Source organism: Sphaerodactylus townsendi, linkage group LG11 (genome assembly GCF_021028975.2).
Source record: "Sphaerodactylus townsendi isolate TG3544 linkage group LG11, MPM_Stown_v2.3, whole genome shotgun sequence".
NCBI classification, from domain to species: domain Eukaryota; kingdom Metazoa; phylum Chordata; class Lepidosauria; order Squamata; family Sphaerodactylidae; genus Sphaerodactylus; species Sphaerodactylus townsendi.
The window spans coordinates 13,470,357-13,488,555 of NC_059435.1; the positions used below are offsets into that span (position 1 = coordinate 13,470,357).

At 48.7% G+C, this 18,199-nt stretch overlaps 1 protein-coding gene across 6 annotated transcripts in view; it reads right to left on the minus strand.

Moving 5' to 3' along the window:
- Window positions 1–18,199, minus strand: part of TNS3 (tensin 3) — a 339,136-nt gene that overhangs the window by 97,288 nt on the left and 223,649 nt on the right. For all 6 annotated transcript variants that reach the window (XM_048511801.1, XM_048511805.1, XM_048511803.1 and 3 more), the window contains one exon: window positions 171–1,436. In XM_048511801.1, the coding sequence (XP_048367758.1) occupies window positions 171–1,436 (1,266 nt within the window). The remainder of the gene's footprint in view (window positions 1–170; window positions 1,437–18,199) is intronic.

The window sequence follows — 18,199 nt, forward strand, 5'->3', positions numbered from 1 at the left end:
GTCAGTTCCATCCCAACATTCCACACAAAGGGGGATGAAAAGGAGTCACTCATGGATATTCCATTTCTCATTTTAGCAGATTTATGCTGTGCAAAACCAAGCAGGGGTGGTCTTCAACCACTGTGAGGGAAGGGAGCATTTCATTCATGCATTATTAAAAAATAACTCACCCTGCTGGGGCGGATTCCTGTTGGTAGCCTCCATTTTCCCATGGAACCTGGGGCTGATTCCGACACCTCCCACATCTATTTCGGGGCTGGCAAATCCATTCAGCTGACCGGCGTGTTTACTGACAGCACTGATGCGGGTCGGGATGGGCTCAAATGTCGGGTCCAGTTCCAAAATCAACCTGTTCAGCTGCTCAATTGACTGATCGATATCCAGAGTAGGGGAGGACGGCATGGCCCCCAGGTTGCTTCCCGTGTTCAACTGCAGGTCAACGTCATTGGCAACGTTCTCGGCGTCTAATCTTTTAAAAACTTCAGGGCTAGGGGGTTCTGCTGTCTCACTAGAAGGAGGCACACTTCCTAGCCCTCTCAGCACAGCATCTTTGCTGCTGTTGCCCCGAGCAGGAGTGTCTGGAACCCTGGTTTGGCTCTGTGGCTTTCCCAATTTCTCCACTGGATTGGGAAGGCCGAGTCTTACTTCATTGTCTGGGGAGTAGGCGTACTCGTGAGCGATTACCATCTGCTGCTGGCGTACCCACGTCTGGGTCGAATAGCTACTGGGACTGTAGGTCGCCGGCTGGGCAGAAACTGGAGGATTCCTGGGCAGTTGCTGAGACTGCTTTGGCTCGGTGTTTCCAAAGGACCTCTCGTACATGGGGTCTACACTAATCCCAAGATCCGGAGCCAGAGTGTTATGGTGCTCCTCACCGGTGTTACTCCCGAACCCATCCGACAGAAGGGAATTCTGGCTGCTCTTGTGGCAACTGAAGGTGCCAAGGTGGTTGGAATGCTGTCCTTCAGAAGAAGACAACGTCCCAATGCTGTCCACACTGTGGAGGTCATGGCTGGGTAGCTCATCATCCAGAATGTCTGTTTCCCTGTCCTTGTGCTTGGCGTCGCCATTCACGTGAACCTGGGCCGGCACAATGTGGCGAGTCCCACTGTACTTGCTTGGGGCATCGGTCATATCCTTGAGGGAACCAACCGAGTCCTCTAGGCCAAAGCCACTGAGCAACTGGTTCAACTCCTCCTTCTCTTGGGGGCTCAAGAGTCTCTTCGATCCTGGAGAGCAGCGCTCTTCAGTTTTGTCTGTCCTTATAGAAGCAGTGGAGTGTCCCGAGTCACTGCTAACAGACAGGGTGTGGTCGCTGTGATCGGGGCTACCAGTTACGACACCTGGGGTTCCACTGGGTATACTGGTATCCGAGGAGCTCTTCTTCCTCACTTTGGCATATAAGCTTCCATCAATGGGGCCCTGGGTGTGCAAAACTGTAAGGTGGAAACAAAAAATAGCAGAAGCTATGTGAAAAAAGAAATCACAGTAGAGAATTTGAAAACTGAAAACATTTAACAGTCACTAAGAAGAGCATTGCAACTGTTAACCATTTCTGAGGAAGGATGGTAGGGTAGAACAGGACAGACCCATTTGGAGGACTGCATTTAAACATTATGGTAAATGAGAAGGTGTGGGCATGCAAGAGAGTGAGGGGTGGCATGCAAGGGAAGGGGAGGGAGTCCGGCATCTGAACATGGCTCACCCACCCTAGCGGAGGGAGAGGGAAGGGTGGGAGAGGGAAGGGTGGCATGCAAGGGAAAGGGAGGGAGGGGAGTGAGTGAGTGGTGGCATGCAAAGGAAGGGGGAGGAGCCAAGCATTTTGACATGGCCCACCCACCCTAGCGAAGGGAGGGGGAGGGTGGCATGCAAGGGAGGGAAAGGGCCCCGCCCCGGCATCTGGACATGGCCCACCCACCCTAGCAGAAGGAGAGGAAGGGGAGGGAGGGAGTAAGTGTGGCATGCAAGGGAGGGGGAGGAGGGTGTATGCCACCCCTCCCCGTTCCCTCCCTCCGCTAGGGTGGGTGGACCATGTCCAGATGTGGGGGGCCCTCCCCCTCCCCTCCCTTGCATGCCACCCCTAACCTGAGGATAAAATAACGTTCACTAGTCTTAAGACAAGGCTTGACCAGGGTGCCATGTTCTTACTTCCGTGGGTCATTTCAATAACTCAGCTATCACATTATCAGTTAGTTCATTTGGAGTAAATATCTGCTCTGACATAGATGGCCTGCCTAGGTTGACCTTGTTAGGTCTCGACAGCTAAGTTGGGTCAGCCTTGTTTAGTACTTGGATGGGAGATCGTCAGGGAAGGCCAGGGTCACTATGCAGAGGCAGGCAACGGCAAATCACCTCGCAACATCACTTGCCCTGGAAATCCTACAAGATCACCATAAGTTGGTTGCAACTTGATGACAACGTTACCCCCTAGATTCATGTGAGCTATTCATCCATAAGCTTGCACTGGGTATATCCGGAAGTGGAGGCAGCAGCTCTTTCTCCTAGACCCGTGGTGGCGAACCTTTGGCACTCCAGATGTTATGGACTACAATTCCCATCAGCCCCTGCCAGCATGGCCAATTGGCAGGGGCAGATGGGAATTGTAGTCAATAACATCTGGAGTGCCAAAGGTTCGCCACCACTGTCCTAGACACTTACACCGCTGAAGAACGCACCCTTGAACATGCAGATACGGAGATGCTTCAAATGGGATCAGACCACTGGTTTATCAAGGTCAGTGTGGCCCAGCTCACCAGGTCAGATTGGGAGCAAGGGGGGTTGCCTCAAGCTGGCTTGTGGGTCTGATAAGCCCCCTCAACGGGCCAGATCCAGCCCCTGGACAGCATGTTTGTCACCCCTGTTCTAACGAAAACAAGGAAGTTGGCCAACACCAATGAAGAAAGCCACCACTGTTTTCTGTGTGGTCTGTACCAACACAGTGGGCTCCATGACTGAATTTTTATGCGATAGATTCCAAGTTAGCTATGCATTTATGGACCTCCTGGGTTTTCCCAAGTGATTCCAGATCAAAAGAATGGGAAATCTTCTGGGTGGATTTGTTTACTATGGTAACCATGGCTGTGTGTAAGAGTCAAGAGGAGAGTCAGTGCTTTTCTATGTACGGAAAACACAAAGCACCCACTGCAGGACAATTATTCTCTTTTGGGTTACTTTAAAACCCCATGTCATTTTGAAGGAAGATGGAATTCAATATAGGCAGATTGAACGGCTGGAATGTTAATTGGGAAGTGGGTACGCAGGGCAGCTGAAGTAGCTCAGGAAATGTTGGGTCTGAGGAACCAATCTTGAGAAGGAAATTGGAGTGAGAAAAGGACACAGAAAGGGGTAACAAGATCTGAATGGCCCCAAATAGCCTGACCTCAGAAGCTGAGCAAGTTCGAGCCTGGTCAGTATTTGAATGGGGAATCACCAAGGAAGTCCAGGGTTGCTACACAGAGACAGGCAATGGTAAGTCAATTCTGAATGGCTCTTGCCTTGAAAGCCCTATGCCAGGGGTGGCCAACCTATGGCACTCCAGATGTTCATGGACTGCAATTCCCATCAGCCCCGGGCAGCATGGCCAACTGGCTGATGGGAACTGTAGTCCATGAACATCTGGAATGCCATAGGTTGGCCACCCCTGCCCTACGCGGTTGCCATGACTCAGTCATGACTTGGTGGGACTTTCTATCACCCATAAGACAAGAACTTACATAGGGTAAAAGATGTAAAATACCCTCCAAAATGGGTTAGGAAGACAGACAACTTTGAGGTCACTCACTGGGCAACTTGGTTAGCGATTCCCATCACCCTCCAGCAGCTCTTAGATTTTACAGACTTCCTGTTGGCTTCTACTGTATTTACCCAAGGACAACCCCTCAAAAAGTTATTCTTGCAAGCACATACTTGCAAATAGTATGTGGATATAATACAACCTCCTTTTTGCTCCCCTTAGAACAGGGGTGTCAAACTTGTGGCCCTCCAGATGTTCGTGAACTACAATTCCCATCAGTCCCTCCCAACATGAACATTGGTTATACTGGCAAGGGCTGATGGGAATTGTAGTTCATGAACATCTGGAGGCCCGTGAATTTGACACCTGTGCCTTAGAAGCTGGGATAAAACATTAGGCTTTTCTTTTGGGTAAATTCAATATATGATGGGGTTTTTCCAAAATATTAGACCAGGTGGAGCTAATTAGCTCACCTGCTATGAAAGGAAGCCCTCACTCAGGATGATCAGGAAGACACCTGGAAAGAAACATGCGCGGCAACTGCGCATCAGCACCACCATGCTTTTGGCTACCCCAGAATATACAAGAAATCACACATCATTGGTGCTGTATGCTAGCATGTTTGGTCCTCATCGCTTTTCTGCACCCTGCGCAAACACTGAAGTCACTTCAGAGAAAGGCAGACAAGATGGTTTCAGAGAAACATCCCCCATTTAAATACTCACAAGTTGCACATTTCCAGACAATTCTGTATTATGTCTGAACTGCTACAAGGGTCTGGGTATGCTGATCTTACCCCGTGGCCTGATATTAAGAGGTCTAATTCTCCACAGAGCTGGAACCGCCGCTACACAGTGAGATGTTTTTTGTTTGTATGTTGTCTTTTTAGCAGTCACCACGTGGTCAGTGTTCATAAAAACTGACACACAGCATTTGGAGCACGTTCAGATTCCCAACTGCAGGATCCTAAATGCCAGCACTAGGGATGAACAGAACAGCTCAGTCCTGCTCTGAACACTTTGGCAGAACCTCATCAACTTTGAAATGAATTACAAAACTCATAACAGGCGCCAAAATCTTCACCCCAGATGCTCAAAAGGCAATGAATGAGACCAGTTTGCCCCCCGCTCCCCGCACAGTGGTCTCTAGGAATGCTGGGCCAGGGGCAGGCCTGAAATGCCGATGACACCAAACTATGCCAGGCCTACCTCACAGGACATTTCCACAAAGGTCTAGAACCCTCCAATCCGGGTTCTGCAAATTCTTCCCCCAATTCAGAATCCAAGCGGGGATTTCACGGCACCCCCTACCGAAGGACACTACCGGGGCCTTCCAAATCACAACAAGCCAGAGTTACGTAACGTTTCACGGTTGACAAAATATTTACAGAATACACACAGCAAATAATAATTTCACTGCTGCGCCTTAATGGCACATTCGACACGCCAAGAGTCACTCACAGTACTAATACTGAATCATGAGACGCTTATCTGATTACTTGGGAATTCATGACTAAGACATGAAACAGAGAGCTTTATCCAACACAGCACAGATCACTTCTGCAAAGCAAACATGCACACAATTCCGCTGAAATCTGCAGAAAGGTTTCTACCAGATTTAAACAGCTGGGTCTCTTGGTTGATCATTAGTCAGCCTGCATCAGGCTGTCCGGGGATTAGATTTAAGAAATTATTTCTAGTTCTTCTCAATCATTGCTTCCCAACCTGGGGTACGCCTACCCCCAGGAGTACATGCCAGAACGTTTGGGGGTGCGTGAAAAAAATGACATAATGGATTTGCTAACACGGGGTTAGCATTTTAGGGAAATGGGTTGCCAAGGGTACACGAGTGAAAAAAGGTTAGGAACCACCGTTGTAAATCAAAAGAATACATGTATAAATGGTCTATTGCATGGTCATTTGTCCCTTTCTTAAGCCGCCCTTCTTGAAAGCACAAATCAGGAAGGAAATTCAGATCTGCGACCCCCAGCTGTGCCTGTTAAAACACCCCCGAGAGACGAATCCCAGCTTGTTCACAAATCAAACGCTAAAGAAGAACCCCCAGTATGTCCAGGCGAGAGAAACCGTGGGGGGAGACAGGAAGAACGCCTCTTTTCTGGCTGACTAAAACTGGTAAAGCCAGGTTTCACTCGAAATACCTTAAGCAGGAATACTGGCGCTCTTGATGAAATACCTCATTTTACTCCAGAACTCAACTTCTGCTCTCACTTTTTCCAAGGAAGTAGATGGCTGCAAAAAAGTAAAAAAATCCCATACAGTAACACAGCTGTCTCTCTCTCCCCCAGCCCACCAGCGCCAGGAAAGCTAAACACACACCCCGAAGGCAGATCGAAACAGTAAACCCTTGAAAGCAGAGATGGAATTAGTCTACCTCAAGCTGCAAGAACTTCTCTGCTTTTACCCTGTTTCTTTCAGACTGAAGTGCCAACCAGAAGGAGGGACAGGGGAAAGATTACTCCCCCCCCCCGCCCACTCTCTCTCTCCCCCTGAACAGTCAGGAAATCTGGCAAAAGACCAGCCCTGGATCTGAACTACAAACTGATTGGGATCAGGCACATGCAATATGGAGACTGTGTGTGCATATGTATTTTTTTTGTCTACGGTCTAACGCACAGAAAGCAAATCACATTCCCAAAGGCCAGGCCAAAACCGCAAAGCGCATACCAGCTCCGCTCTGCTCCAAAACAGTTAGCGTCCGGCTTCCTTTTGTGAAATTCACAGAGCTGAACGCTGCTTCCAGAGAGAGAGAGAGAGAGAGAGAGAGAGAGAGAGAAACTTCTGTCTCACAGCTTTTCTGACCTGTCTCACAGCTATCTTCTTTCCAGCCATTCAGCATTGGAGAAAGCTGATTCAAACCGTAGGCCCAGCAATGACAGTTCTGACCCAGTTCTTCCAAACAGGAGGAGGGGAAATAAAACAGCTATTTTCCATACGTTGCAACACCAGTGAGTGCCTTTTTTTAAAGCAGGAAGAGCCTATTCAATTGGAGCCTTTCCCCCTCCCCGCCATCACAACACAAACATATAAACCCTCAGGCAAATCTCTACAAGTCTAGAGCTGCATTCCTCACGAGGTTAAGTGTTTTGGTTTTCTGTGCGTGAATCTGTTTGCTCGTCTCCTGCCTTCTTTGCTAAACACAAACACGCGATCTTCACAAAGCTCCGTGTGCACATCTCTCTCTTGCACGTACACACATACACACATCATAGTTGCAGAGCGGGAAGAACAGTTAGATTTGAGTCCAGTCGCACCTTGGAGATACACAACGTAAATCTCTCTCTCAAATCGGAAGACTTACCTTTTTGGGATCAACAGGAGTTCCATTCCCTGGAGAGGAGGCAGTACGGCCAGCTGGTTTTAAAAACAGCCGCCCGCCCGCAAAAAAAGCGAGTACTGAAAACATCAAACCCTTCCAGCTCCTTTGCAGTCCTGAAGGTAACTGCTGGAAAAGCACGAAACTTTGGCTTTGGCCAAAATGGGAGGGGAGTGAAAATGTAAACACAGAGGAGGAGCAAGAGGGTGCAGTCAGGTTCAATGAAATCTGAACCCTTGCAACGAAAGAATGAAGCCAAGCCGTTCATCAAGGTAATTCAGGCGACAAACTGTTGCCCTCACAGGTGATCTCTTTCCCTCGGCCCACCCACCACCCTTAAAAAAAATTTCTTGGCAGAAGCGCAGCCCACCTTAACTCCACCCTTGATTCCTGACTTACCAAGTGACACAGATACATGTTTTCTCTCAGACCCAGCAAGCAAATATTTGTTTTGAAGGATGCCTGTGAGGTAAAGTCCACCACCTCATCCAGCTCACATGCCCAGTACGACTTCTAAGTGGTGGGACAAGGCATCCTCGCCACGCTCAGCTTTTAATTCGGCATCGAGGGGTGAAGCTCTTTAGCAAAGTTGGGGGTTGGCATCTCATCTCCTGAATAAAATTAGGAAGAGTCGGCCAAAAGGTCTGCACAGCTGCACAGCTGGCCAGCAAATCTCTGACCGCACCACAGATAAGGAGCCTTCAATCTGAACTCTGTGACAAACCACTGGAGGACACCTTGCCCCCCAGGGGTTGCGTCTGCGTGTATTGTTTCCCGGCCTCGATTATTAATTGTAACCAGAAAATAGAATATCGGGCTGGCTTTTTGGCAGAGCTGACTGAATTCAAACAATGAGGCACGCTCCAAGGAAAACAGAGAGCTTGTTACTACGCTACTCGCGCTTCGTCTTTTCCTGTTCGTACACTCCAAACTTGATTGGAAGCTTCCTTGCTGGATTGAGGTTTTTTAATTTTAGTTTCAATAAGCCTTTATTGGCATACAGAACATACAATATAAATACAGTTAAAATTACTAGATAAAACTTCACACTGGATCATAAGTTCAGTTCGCAAACCTCAGCCAGAAACTTTGCCACTGCGAGACAACAGTCAAGGTCATTGCAGTTTAAGAGCATATTTACTTTATCAAGCTCTGTCAGGGTTTTCATAGAGTCAATGATTTGTGCTAATAAGCTGGATCTTGGTTTCTGGTAAAGTGGGCAGTGGAGGAGAATGTGCACAATGGAATCCAACTGCCCTGGACTGCAGGGGCAAAGCCTCTTATCGTTTGGTAGACCCTTGAGTCTTCCTCTATGGAGCGGAGATGGCATAATATTAAATCTAGGCTGGATTGAGGTTCGGGGTGCCATTTCCCCCAAATGGAGACACCTCAGCAAACAGCGGTTTGTTTGGAACTTTGTCAAGCCCGGAAGCTTCCAGTCAAGTTCAACAAGCAAGTAAAGGGAGGTGATGGGAGCAAACTAGCTCGGCAGCAAACTGTGCTTGCGCCCAACAGTCTGGGACCAGCACAGAGCGAGGGGAAACTGTGCACGGGGCATGCGCGCGCCCTGCACCACTGCTGCAGTGCTGCCCACCCCTGCCCCAGAACGCCCCCACCACACCCCCTCCACGGCCCGGTCACACCAACAGTCTGGGACCAGCACAGAGCGAGGGGAAACTGTGCACGGGGCATGTGCACGCCCTGCACCCCTGCTGCAGTGCTGCCCACCCCTGCCCCAGAACGCCCCCACCACACCCCCTCCACGGCCCGGTCACACCTTCGCTGTGGCTTCGCCTGGGGTGTTGCGCCCCGCTCCCACCCCGTGGGCGCTACGCCACAGATTCAGCGTTATCAGTGAGCCTGCCTCTCATGTTATGTCCCCTGGAGGGCGCTACACTTTATTGATAGCAAGCTGCTGGTGGTCCATGCTCCCAAAAGTGTCCAGCTGTCCTCAACTAGGACCAGGGCCTTTTCAACCTTGGCCCCAGCCTGGTGGAACACTCTGTCACATGGGACCAGGGCTCTGTGGAAGTTATCCAAATTCCTCCGGGCCGATAAGACAGAGCTATTCCACCAGACCTATACTTGAATGAAGAACTCCATGCATAATGGACCAAACAGTGGGAGCTAAGGAGGTACAGGAAAAACCAGAAGGGGATTTTTTTAGCTTAACAGGTAATTATTAACTGGCTGGTCAATAATATTCGCAGGGCAGGTAGCCAATCAGAGCTGGGGGCACTACAGGACAAATCAGCTCCGTTTTCTTTTTGGTTACCACCTCAAGAATGCTCTGCTTGACTAGCTCTATGACTTTCTGCAGGTTACTGCTCATCCTAGTACACACCCCATAACCCCCCTGATTCTACCCGACAAGGTCTGGTTGTATCACAGTCCTGTCTGTTACCCATTAGGACTGTGAGAATCACTAGCCTTATTTTTAATTTTTTTTCAATGAAGACAGTTCACTTTCATAAGCACTGCAAGGACATAAATTAAGAAAACTCTGAATACCAGCCAGGGGTGTATTGCCCACAGGGATGGGGGGGGAATCAAATAACCTTAGGCGCAACACCGGGGGGGGGGCACAAAATCGCCCCTCCTCCCCCACGCCAACCCAGCTTGGAAGAGCTGGGTTGGCGTGGGGGAGGCGCCTAAAGACAGAGCTGGCCTGCTGCCAGGAGCCGGCCTGCTGCTATGGCACCTGTCCAAGCCACCTCCTTCCCTCCCCAGGTCTTCGGGGGCAGCTTGGACGGGCACCGCGGAGGCAGGCCAGCTCCTGCGCTGCCTGCTGCAGCGCCGTCCCCACTGCAGGCCAGCTTCTACCCTCTCCAGGACCTGGGGACGGTAGGGGGCGACCTGCAGGGAGGTAGGTGGGGGGGCTTGGATGGGGGCTGCAGCAGCAGGCCAGCCCAGGAGCTGGTCTGCCGCTGTGGTGCCCATCCGAGCCACCCCCAAGCCCCACCCCCCAAGCACGGGGGGAGGGGGCGCCCAGAGCAGGAGTTGTCCCACGGCGCCATTTCCCCCGGGTATACCTCCGACACCAGCAGATGCTTCAATTCTTCTTTCCCTCTGGGGCATTAAATACTAACCGCCTGGTTCTATACAGAGTCAGCTTTTTCTAAGCCGGTTGGCGCTCATTCGGCTTGGTCACACTTAACTCTACACAGGATCCAACTGCCAGAATGCTGCCCTAACCTAAGGTGACCAGACGTCCCGCTTTTGGCGGGACAGTCCCGGCTTACACCAATCTGTCCCGCATCCCGCGGGGTTTTGTACCTGTCCCAATTTTGCCTTCTGGGGCGCTCCCGGTTCCCAACCTGTCACAGGGCGAGAAACAGGGTAGCGCTCCAGAAGGCAGTGTGGCAGCCTCCCACGCTGCATCACTGCCTTCTGGGGCGCTCCCGTGTCCCGCCGAATCCGGGGAGCGCCCCAAAAGGCAGTGCGCTCCTGCGGCCGCATGCGCGCGCGCCCCATCCCGGTTTTAAAAGGTGACATTCTGGTCACCTTACCCTAACCACACTCACTTGGAAGCAAACAACACTGAAGCCAACAGAGCTTACTCCTGGGTAAATGTTAGTAGGAATAGGCAGGTGTGTGCATTAATTTCTGGAGGATGGGAATTTTAAATAGGAGGCCTGGATACAGCTTTCTCACATAGGCCCTTTGTACTCGGTGGACTTAAGTGAGGCTCTGGAGGGTTATTAACGCATTCCAGTCACTCATGAGGAAAAGACGTGTGGGGGGTGGGAAGTAGGCCTGTAAGCTTGTAGTTATGCAAGTATTAACAGGGCTTAGTAAATACTTGCCAGTGAAGGTGAGAAAAATCTCACTGAGTACTTTTCGACACCTCCTTAAAGTGGGCCACTTAACATGTTCAAAAGAAGCAGAAAACTGCAAGGCCTTTAACTCCCAAGCTTCCAAGTCTCAGATATGAAGAGAAGGGCCCTTGTGAACAGGAAACATAATGCGGGGCTCCATGCCAGGATATCGAAGGCTCCCCCCGAACCACCTCCTGACATGGACGGAACCCAGCCACGGAGTGGTGGTGGAAGAGTGGATAATCTGAGCTGCCTCCTTCATTCTCTCTTTGGGCTCTGAGAGACAAAGGCGGATCTTTGGCTACCGTGCAGAGTTCAACAGCAGCAGTGGCGTAGTGGTTAAGAGCAGGTGCACTTTAATCTGGAGGACCGGGTTTGATTCCCCACTCTGCCATTTGAGCTGTGGAGGCTTATCTGGGGAAACAGATAAGCCTGTGCACTCCAACACACGCCAGTTGGGTGACCTTGGGCACATCACAGCCCTTCGGAGCTCTCTCAGCCCCACCCACCTCACAGGGTGTTTGTTGTGGGGCGGGGAGAAAAAGGAGATTGTAAGCCCCTTTGAGTCTCCATACAGGAGAGAAAGGGGGTATATAAATCCAAACTCCTCTTCTTCTTCAAGATGAAGTCCTTCAGAAGGGCCATATAGTCCCTTCCTAGAAGAAGAAGAGTTGGATTTATATCCATCGCTATATTATTATTATCATTGATTTTACTGTTGCTATTTCATGTTGGAAGCCGCCCTGAACCCACAAGGCGACGAAGGGTGACCTGTTAAGTAGAATAAAATTTAAAAATGAAAATACAAGATTCACATAAATCCATTTAAGAAGATGGTATAATCAGCTCCATTTGTTCACATTATAATGCGTTGGATGTAGCCACCAGTGAAACTAACTACTAAACAGTAGAAGCCAAGACAGAGGGTGCTCCAGCCAGCGGAGAAGTCATGAGAAGAAGAGGGCGACGTTTCTTGGCTCCCTATTATCTCTTGTTAACTTACCAGCAGCGAATAGCCAAAAACTGCATCTTACCAGAGGATTTAGGTTGTAATCCTGCACCCAGTTCAACCTACACAATCCATTGATCTCAGTGAATGTTTACAAAAAGGGATGACCTTTTTAAACTGTGATACTCAAAATAAAGATGGGCTTGCTTAAACTATTCCCTGCGCAAACAACAGTTGAAAACTCAGATTAAGGCTCAACTTCTCAGTGCCAAGTGGCAGACTGAGAAGAGGCTTACAGCTCTTCACAATATTTGTGTGATTTTGGCACACTGCCCACTTCCTGGATGGAAAGAACTGACTGCTGTTTAGAGCAGTGGGCTGGAGCCATTTCCCCCACCCTGAGTCCTTACCCGTCCACAAGGACCATAGCCTGCTACGTGACACAGGTACCACGCAAGCAATTATTTGCACACAATAAGGCTAGTGGTCCTAGATCATATAATTTATGAGTTTACTAAATCTATGATACATACACTTATGGGGTTGTATCTCAGTAATGCCCCAGTATGCCTTCAAGTATTTCTCTCATACAGAAAGTACTAGTCAACTCTGTACAATCATTTCCCTAATCTCCACAGGTAGATTAATTTTGCAGCAAGAGAAAGCTTTGCAAAGACGGATGAAATCCGACTTGATTTTTGTAAGAACCATTTTATATGTGACTTGTCATAACATAAATATATTTTGAGTCATTCCCCTTATTTTTATGATCTGGATATTCGGCCACTTAGCAGAGCTTTTACACTCGCCCTTCGATTTGCAATGTTAGAGGGTAGACATAAGAAAATACCATCTTCTGATAGGCACTGTGCGTGTGAGATGGCAGCAATAGAGACCCTGTCACACATTTTTCTACGATGCCCCCTGCACAAGGAGATGAGGGCAAAGATGTTTAGCTCTCTCCCAGTAGCAATTTTATCTGGCTCAGAGGAAAGATGTATGAAAAGGCTTCTACAAGATCACAAGAGTGGTGGCAAAATTCAGTACTTATATTGTTAAAAGCGTTAGATATAAACAGGGCAATTAGTGGTAGGTTATTCGGATTCTCAATTTTATATTTTGGTTTCAAGCATTACTTGTGCTTTCAGTTTTGAGATTTGATTTTATCTTATGGTTTTAACATTTGGTATTTGTAAAAGTTTTGTAGTTTTTAAATAATATTCCCAAATTTTATTTTGGAAATTGTACATTGTGGTTTCTATACTCTGTATTTAATACTTTCGGGTCTTCGACTGTAATAAAACGAATTGATTGATATATGTGACTTATTGGCCAACACTGGAAATACCATACAATTACGAGCCTCCAAAGATGTTGGAAGTTGGAACATATCTGGAAGCTGGTTGCTTATGTTGGGTTTTCAATATTGAGTTAATAGCTATCCCTGTGAAAATTAGGAAAGCAATTATAGAAGGGTAGTGATTAAGCAGGGGTGTCCAACTCTGACGCTTAGGATGTTCATGGACTACAATTTCCATCAGCCCCTGCTGGCATGAGTTGGACACCCCTGGGTTAAAGTATCAAAGTAGGATCTAGGAGATTCACGTCCAGATCCTCACTCTGCCAAGGAAGCTGGGTGTTATATACTCTAAGCCTAATCTAATTTACAGGGGTCGTTGTGAGGATAAGAAGAAAGCGAGTTTGGATTTATGCACCACTTTTCTCAATCATAAGGATTCTCAAAATGGCTTACAAACTCCTTCCCTTCCTCTCCCTACAACAGACACCTTGTGAGGTAGGTGGGACTAAGAGAGTTCTGAGACAACTGCAACACTAGCCCAAGCAGGCTGCATGTGTAGGAGTGGAGAAACAAACCTGGCTCTCCAGATTAGAATTCGCCGCTCATGTGGAGGAGAGGGGAATCGAATCCGGTTCTCCAGATTAGAGTTCACCTGCTTTTAACCACTACCCTTCTGGCTCATGTGAACAGATGAAAGATGCTCTCAGTCACTCACTACTGGGGACAAAGGAGGGCAATACATGAAATAATAGATTAATACATTCCTTGAAGAGTTTGAAGAGTTTGGATTTATATCCCCCCTTTCTCTCCTGCAGGAGACTCAAAGGGGCTGACAATCTCCTTGCCCTTCCCCCCTCACAACAAACACCCTGTGAGGTGGGTGGGGCTGAGAGAGCTCCGAGAAGCTGTGACTAGCCCAAGGTCACCCAGCTGGCGTGTGTGGGAGTGCCCAGGCCAATCTGAATTCCCCAGATAAGCCTCCACAGCTCAGGCGGCAGAGCCGGGAATCAAACCCGGTTCCTCCAGATTAGATACACGAGCTCTTAACCTCCTACGCCACTGCTGCTCCCTTGACCTTGATATCACAGGTAGAGCCCCATCCAAAGGGGAGGAGGGTGCAAATCCTCTTCAGAGAACAGGATGTCGGCTGGGCCGGTGAATTTGCCCTCCTAATGGAGAGGTGATCCTGTTTGTGGACAGCCACTGCCCCCCACAGTATGGGAATACAGCTCTGAATGAGGGGCCAGTGCTGCGCCGCTGCTATAGCAGGGCTGGGGGCTGCCATTACTTGGCTCCCTCCTGGCCTTCGCCTGAGGCTCACCGGCGGGTCGCAGTCTGCATTTAAGCCAACCTTTTGGCTGGCATAAGTGTGGTGCGGTCCATTGGGGCTTCTTGGCAGCGGGGAAGATTTTTGACCTCCCCACACTGCCAGGAAACCTTGTGGGGGAGGGGGGTCAGGCTCCTGGCTCGTGGATGGGGCTGTTCGTCATCGTGAGTCCTTCAAGGAAAATAGGCAGGCTAAAAAAAAATCTTGGTATCCTGAATGAATAGTCCATGATAAATATCGTAGTGTTTTATTGCCTTGATTAATATTTTTAATCCAATTATATACAAGTGGGGGAGCTACAAGATTCATGGAAGGTGGGACTTCCTGTCTTCCCCTACTTGCTCACGAGCTGTGTTAGCCAGTCCGCCAACCTTGGGGAGTTCCGCAGGGCCTGTAAGACGGAGCTGTTCCGCCGGGCCTTTGGAGGAACCAGCCGCTAATGGTGCCCCTTCCTTGGCCCTTAACATCTGGGCCGCCAATCATCTAATGAGACTCGCCACGCCTCCCTCTACCGTGGGGAGGGAGGGATTTTATATTATTGGAACGCTGGACGCCACCTTATATCTTGAATTTAAATTTAAATTTAAACCTTGAGTTTTATATTTGGTAAACGCACTGGGAATTTTATCGCTGCTTTTAAATGTTTATCTAATTATATTGTGTTTTAAATGTTGTACACCGCCCAGAGCCCTTTGGGATGGGGCGGTATAAAAATCCAATAAATAAATAAATAAATAAATAAATACATACATACATACATACATACATACATACATACATACATACATACATACATAAAAACAACCACCACCACCACCACCACCACCACCACCTGCGACAGCACTGATTCTACCTGCCCAGCAAACATGGGTATTCTGGGGGGAGGGGGCTTGAGGAAGTGGCAGATCCCACTCCCAGCTTTTCTTCCCTGCCCACTGGCAGTATCAGTTAGCAGTCCCTACTCCTCTTTGCCTACCTGCCCCCTCATCTGATTGGCTGGCTGGTTGAAACACTGTCTGCACCATCCTCTGGCTATCTAAACAGCAAGAGACTGGCCCTCTCTGTTTAAAAAAAATGGCAGCCAAGATCTCCCAAAATAGTGCTGTGAAGGTTTGGTATTTTTTTTTGTTGAAAAGTTAATTTTTAAAAACAAAACTTTTTTGGTCTTTTTCTGCAATTCTGGGGGTGCCACAAGTCTGGAGGGAAATACCCCCTTATCTGAACCTGTCTCCATTCTCTGGATTTTTTAATCCACACAGCAGACAAGATCACAATTAGATTATACCATTTTTAGCACATTGCTGTGGTTTCAAATATTGCCACCTGCTTTGCATCTCAGCAAGACAATCAGACCATAAAAATAAATAAAAATTCTTGACACACAACAACAAATTTTTATGGTAATATTTGACTAAACACAGGGGTGTTTAGTCGGAGGATCTAAAATGCCATTTGAAATAATTCGGGAATGGCCCAACTTAAGAATGCAGCACTGAACAGAGTTATACCCTTGAAGGTCCGTGGAAGTCAGTGAGCTTAGAAGAGTCTAACTCTGTGCTGTTAACATTCTACACAGGCTAGAATCAAGCAACATGCCCTGGGGGGGAAATCCGAGCCAAAATCCGAATTAAAATCACAACTGCAACATTTATCTTTCAGATCAGTTTTTGAACAATGTTGTTTCATCGCTCCACAGCTTTTATTCCAGCCTCTTGCTTTCTACAATGGGGGTCTTGCGCGTGCCCAATGGCAGCTTCCTGCTTCCTACTGGGGGTGCGGGGGGGGGGGCACACATGTTCAAAAGCAGACCTACCAGAATCTGAAGCACCTTCTATCCACTCCGCAGCCAAAACACAGAACAGAAATCCACCCGCCCAAACTTGTACAATATTTACCGTTCCTAAACAAATATTTAAAGCCACGTTTCAAAAGGAGCAACACGAGAGGAAGCGAGACTCTGACCACAAGCACCAGTGTGGAAGTGAGATGTTTTTAATCTTATCTGCGCTCATCCGACTGCACTCGACAGATAAAATAACTACCTTCCATTCCTTGCTTCATGGTGTCATGTCAAGGCAGGGAGGGGAACACAATCACACCCCAGGACGAATCCAGAGAGAAAACTAAGTGAGCAGCCACAGAAGGGAGACGCGGCCAGAAAATACGGTAGGCATCCCTTCAAGGAGGCACCATGACATCCCATAATTTGCTGCTTTGGCTTTGCTTGCCATGTGGGAATGGCGGGGGAGACGCTGCGGCGAATAGCAATTTGGATTTTAAAATAGACCTCCTCTTCCCCCCCAACCATCCCAATTCTGCTTGCCAAATCTCCCTCCTATAAACACCCACATACACTCATTCCTGTAAAAAAAAAAAACCAAAACCCCACTAAACGGCTCAAGAATCAAATCCACAAGGTCATCTTTTCATTTCCAATCCCTGCTTCGCCTTCGCTTACCAGAAACGGCACTGAACTGGGTGTCTTCGGGGGCAAGCGTTTGCATTCCTGCCAAGGCCCCAGAACCAAAGCAAATTTTTTTTGTCTCGGGGCCCAGGGTTTTGTAACACTGCAGCAGCCCTCTGGGAAAACAAGCCTCCAACTATGCAGCAGGGCGCCTCCCCATTCAACAACTATTTGCTTTAAGTTTAAAAGGGAGGGGAAATTTTTCAGTTGAAAAATTTAAAAAAGTCTTTAAAAAACAAAAAAGAGAGAGAGAGGGAGAGAGATCATCCGTCATGGGTGAATTCCTGAAAGCCAGCTGTTGCTCACCTGGAAATGCTTTGGGGGGAGAGCTGCGGTTAGATTGGGCAGAGATTCTGCAGCTATCTGGACAAATCACTGTAAGCCCTGTCGGGCCAGGGTCTGCAACCTGCAGTTCTCCAGATGTTCATAAACTACAATTCCCATCAACCCCTGCCAGCATGACCAATTGTATTTCATTGTATTTCATGAACATCTGGAGAACCGCAGATTGCAGACCCCTGGCCAGTGGTGGGATCCAAAAATTTTAGTAACAGGTTCCCATGGTGGTGGGATTCAAACTGTGGCGTAGCACCAATGGGGCTGGGCAGGGCATGACGGGTGTGTGGCCGGGCATTACGGGGGCGGGGCATTCCTGGGCAGGGCTGTGGCAAGGATGCAGCCGCTGCAGCAGTCCTTGGGCGGGAAACAAATGCACGCAGGTGCAGGCTGCCACGCACGCCGGTGCACCTCCTGCTAAACTGCTTCAAGTTCTGCGCGCTACTGCTGAGAGGAGAGGTGTAACAAAGGTAAAAATCACGTGGCAAAATCACCAATTAGTAACCCCCTCTCAGCACACACAAATAATTAGTAACCTACTCTCGGGAACCTGTGAGAACCTGCTGGCTCCCACCTCTGCCCCTGGCCCAGATACTTACTTCTCCAACACACCTCGGTGTACACTGTCAGAAGCTAGAGGCTGCCATTGAAATGAAAGCTATGGAGATTTCCCCAGAGCCCTGGGAGCTGAAATATCCTTTTGCACACGCACACGATAGCCCAGGGATGGCCAACTTATGGTGCTCCAGATGTCCACGGGCTGCAATTCCGATCAGTGCCATGCTGGCAGGGGCTGATGGGAATTGTAGTCCATGAACATCTGGTGCACCATAGGTTGGCCACCCCTACTAAAGCCAGTAGCTGTTGTGCAACCTGAATATGGTTTAAAATATTCTGTGGAACAATTGAGAACAGCCTGATCCCAAAGGGGGGGGGATG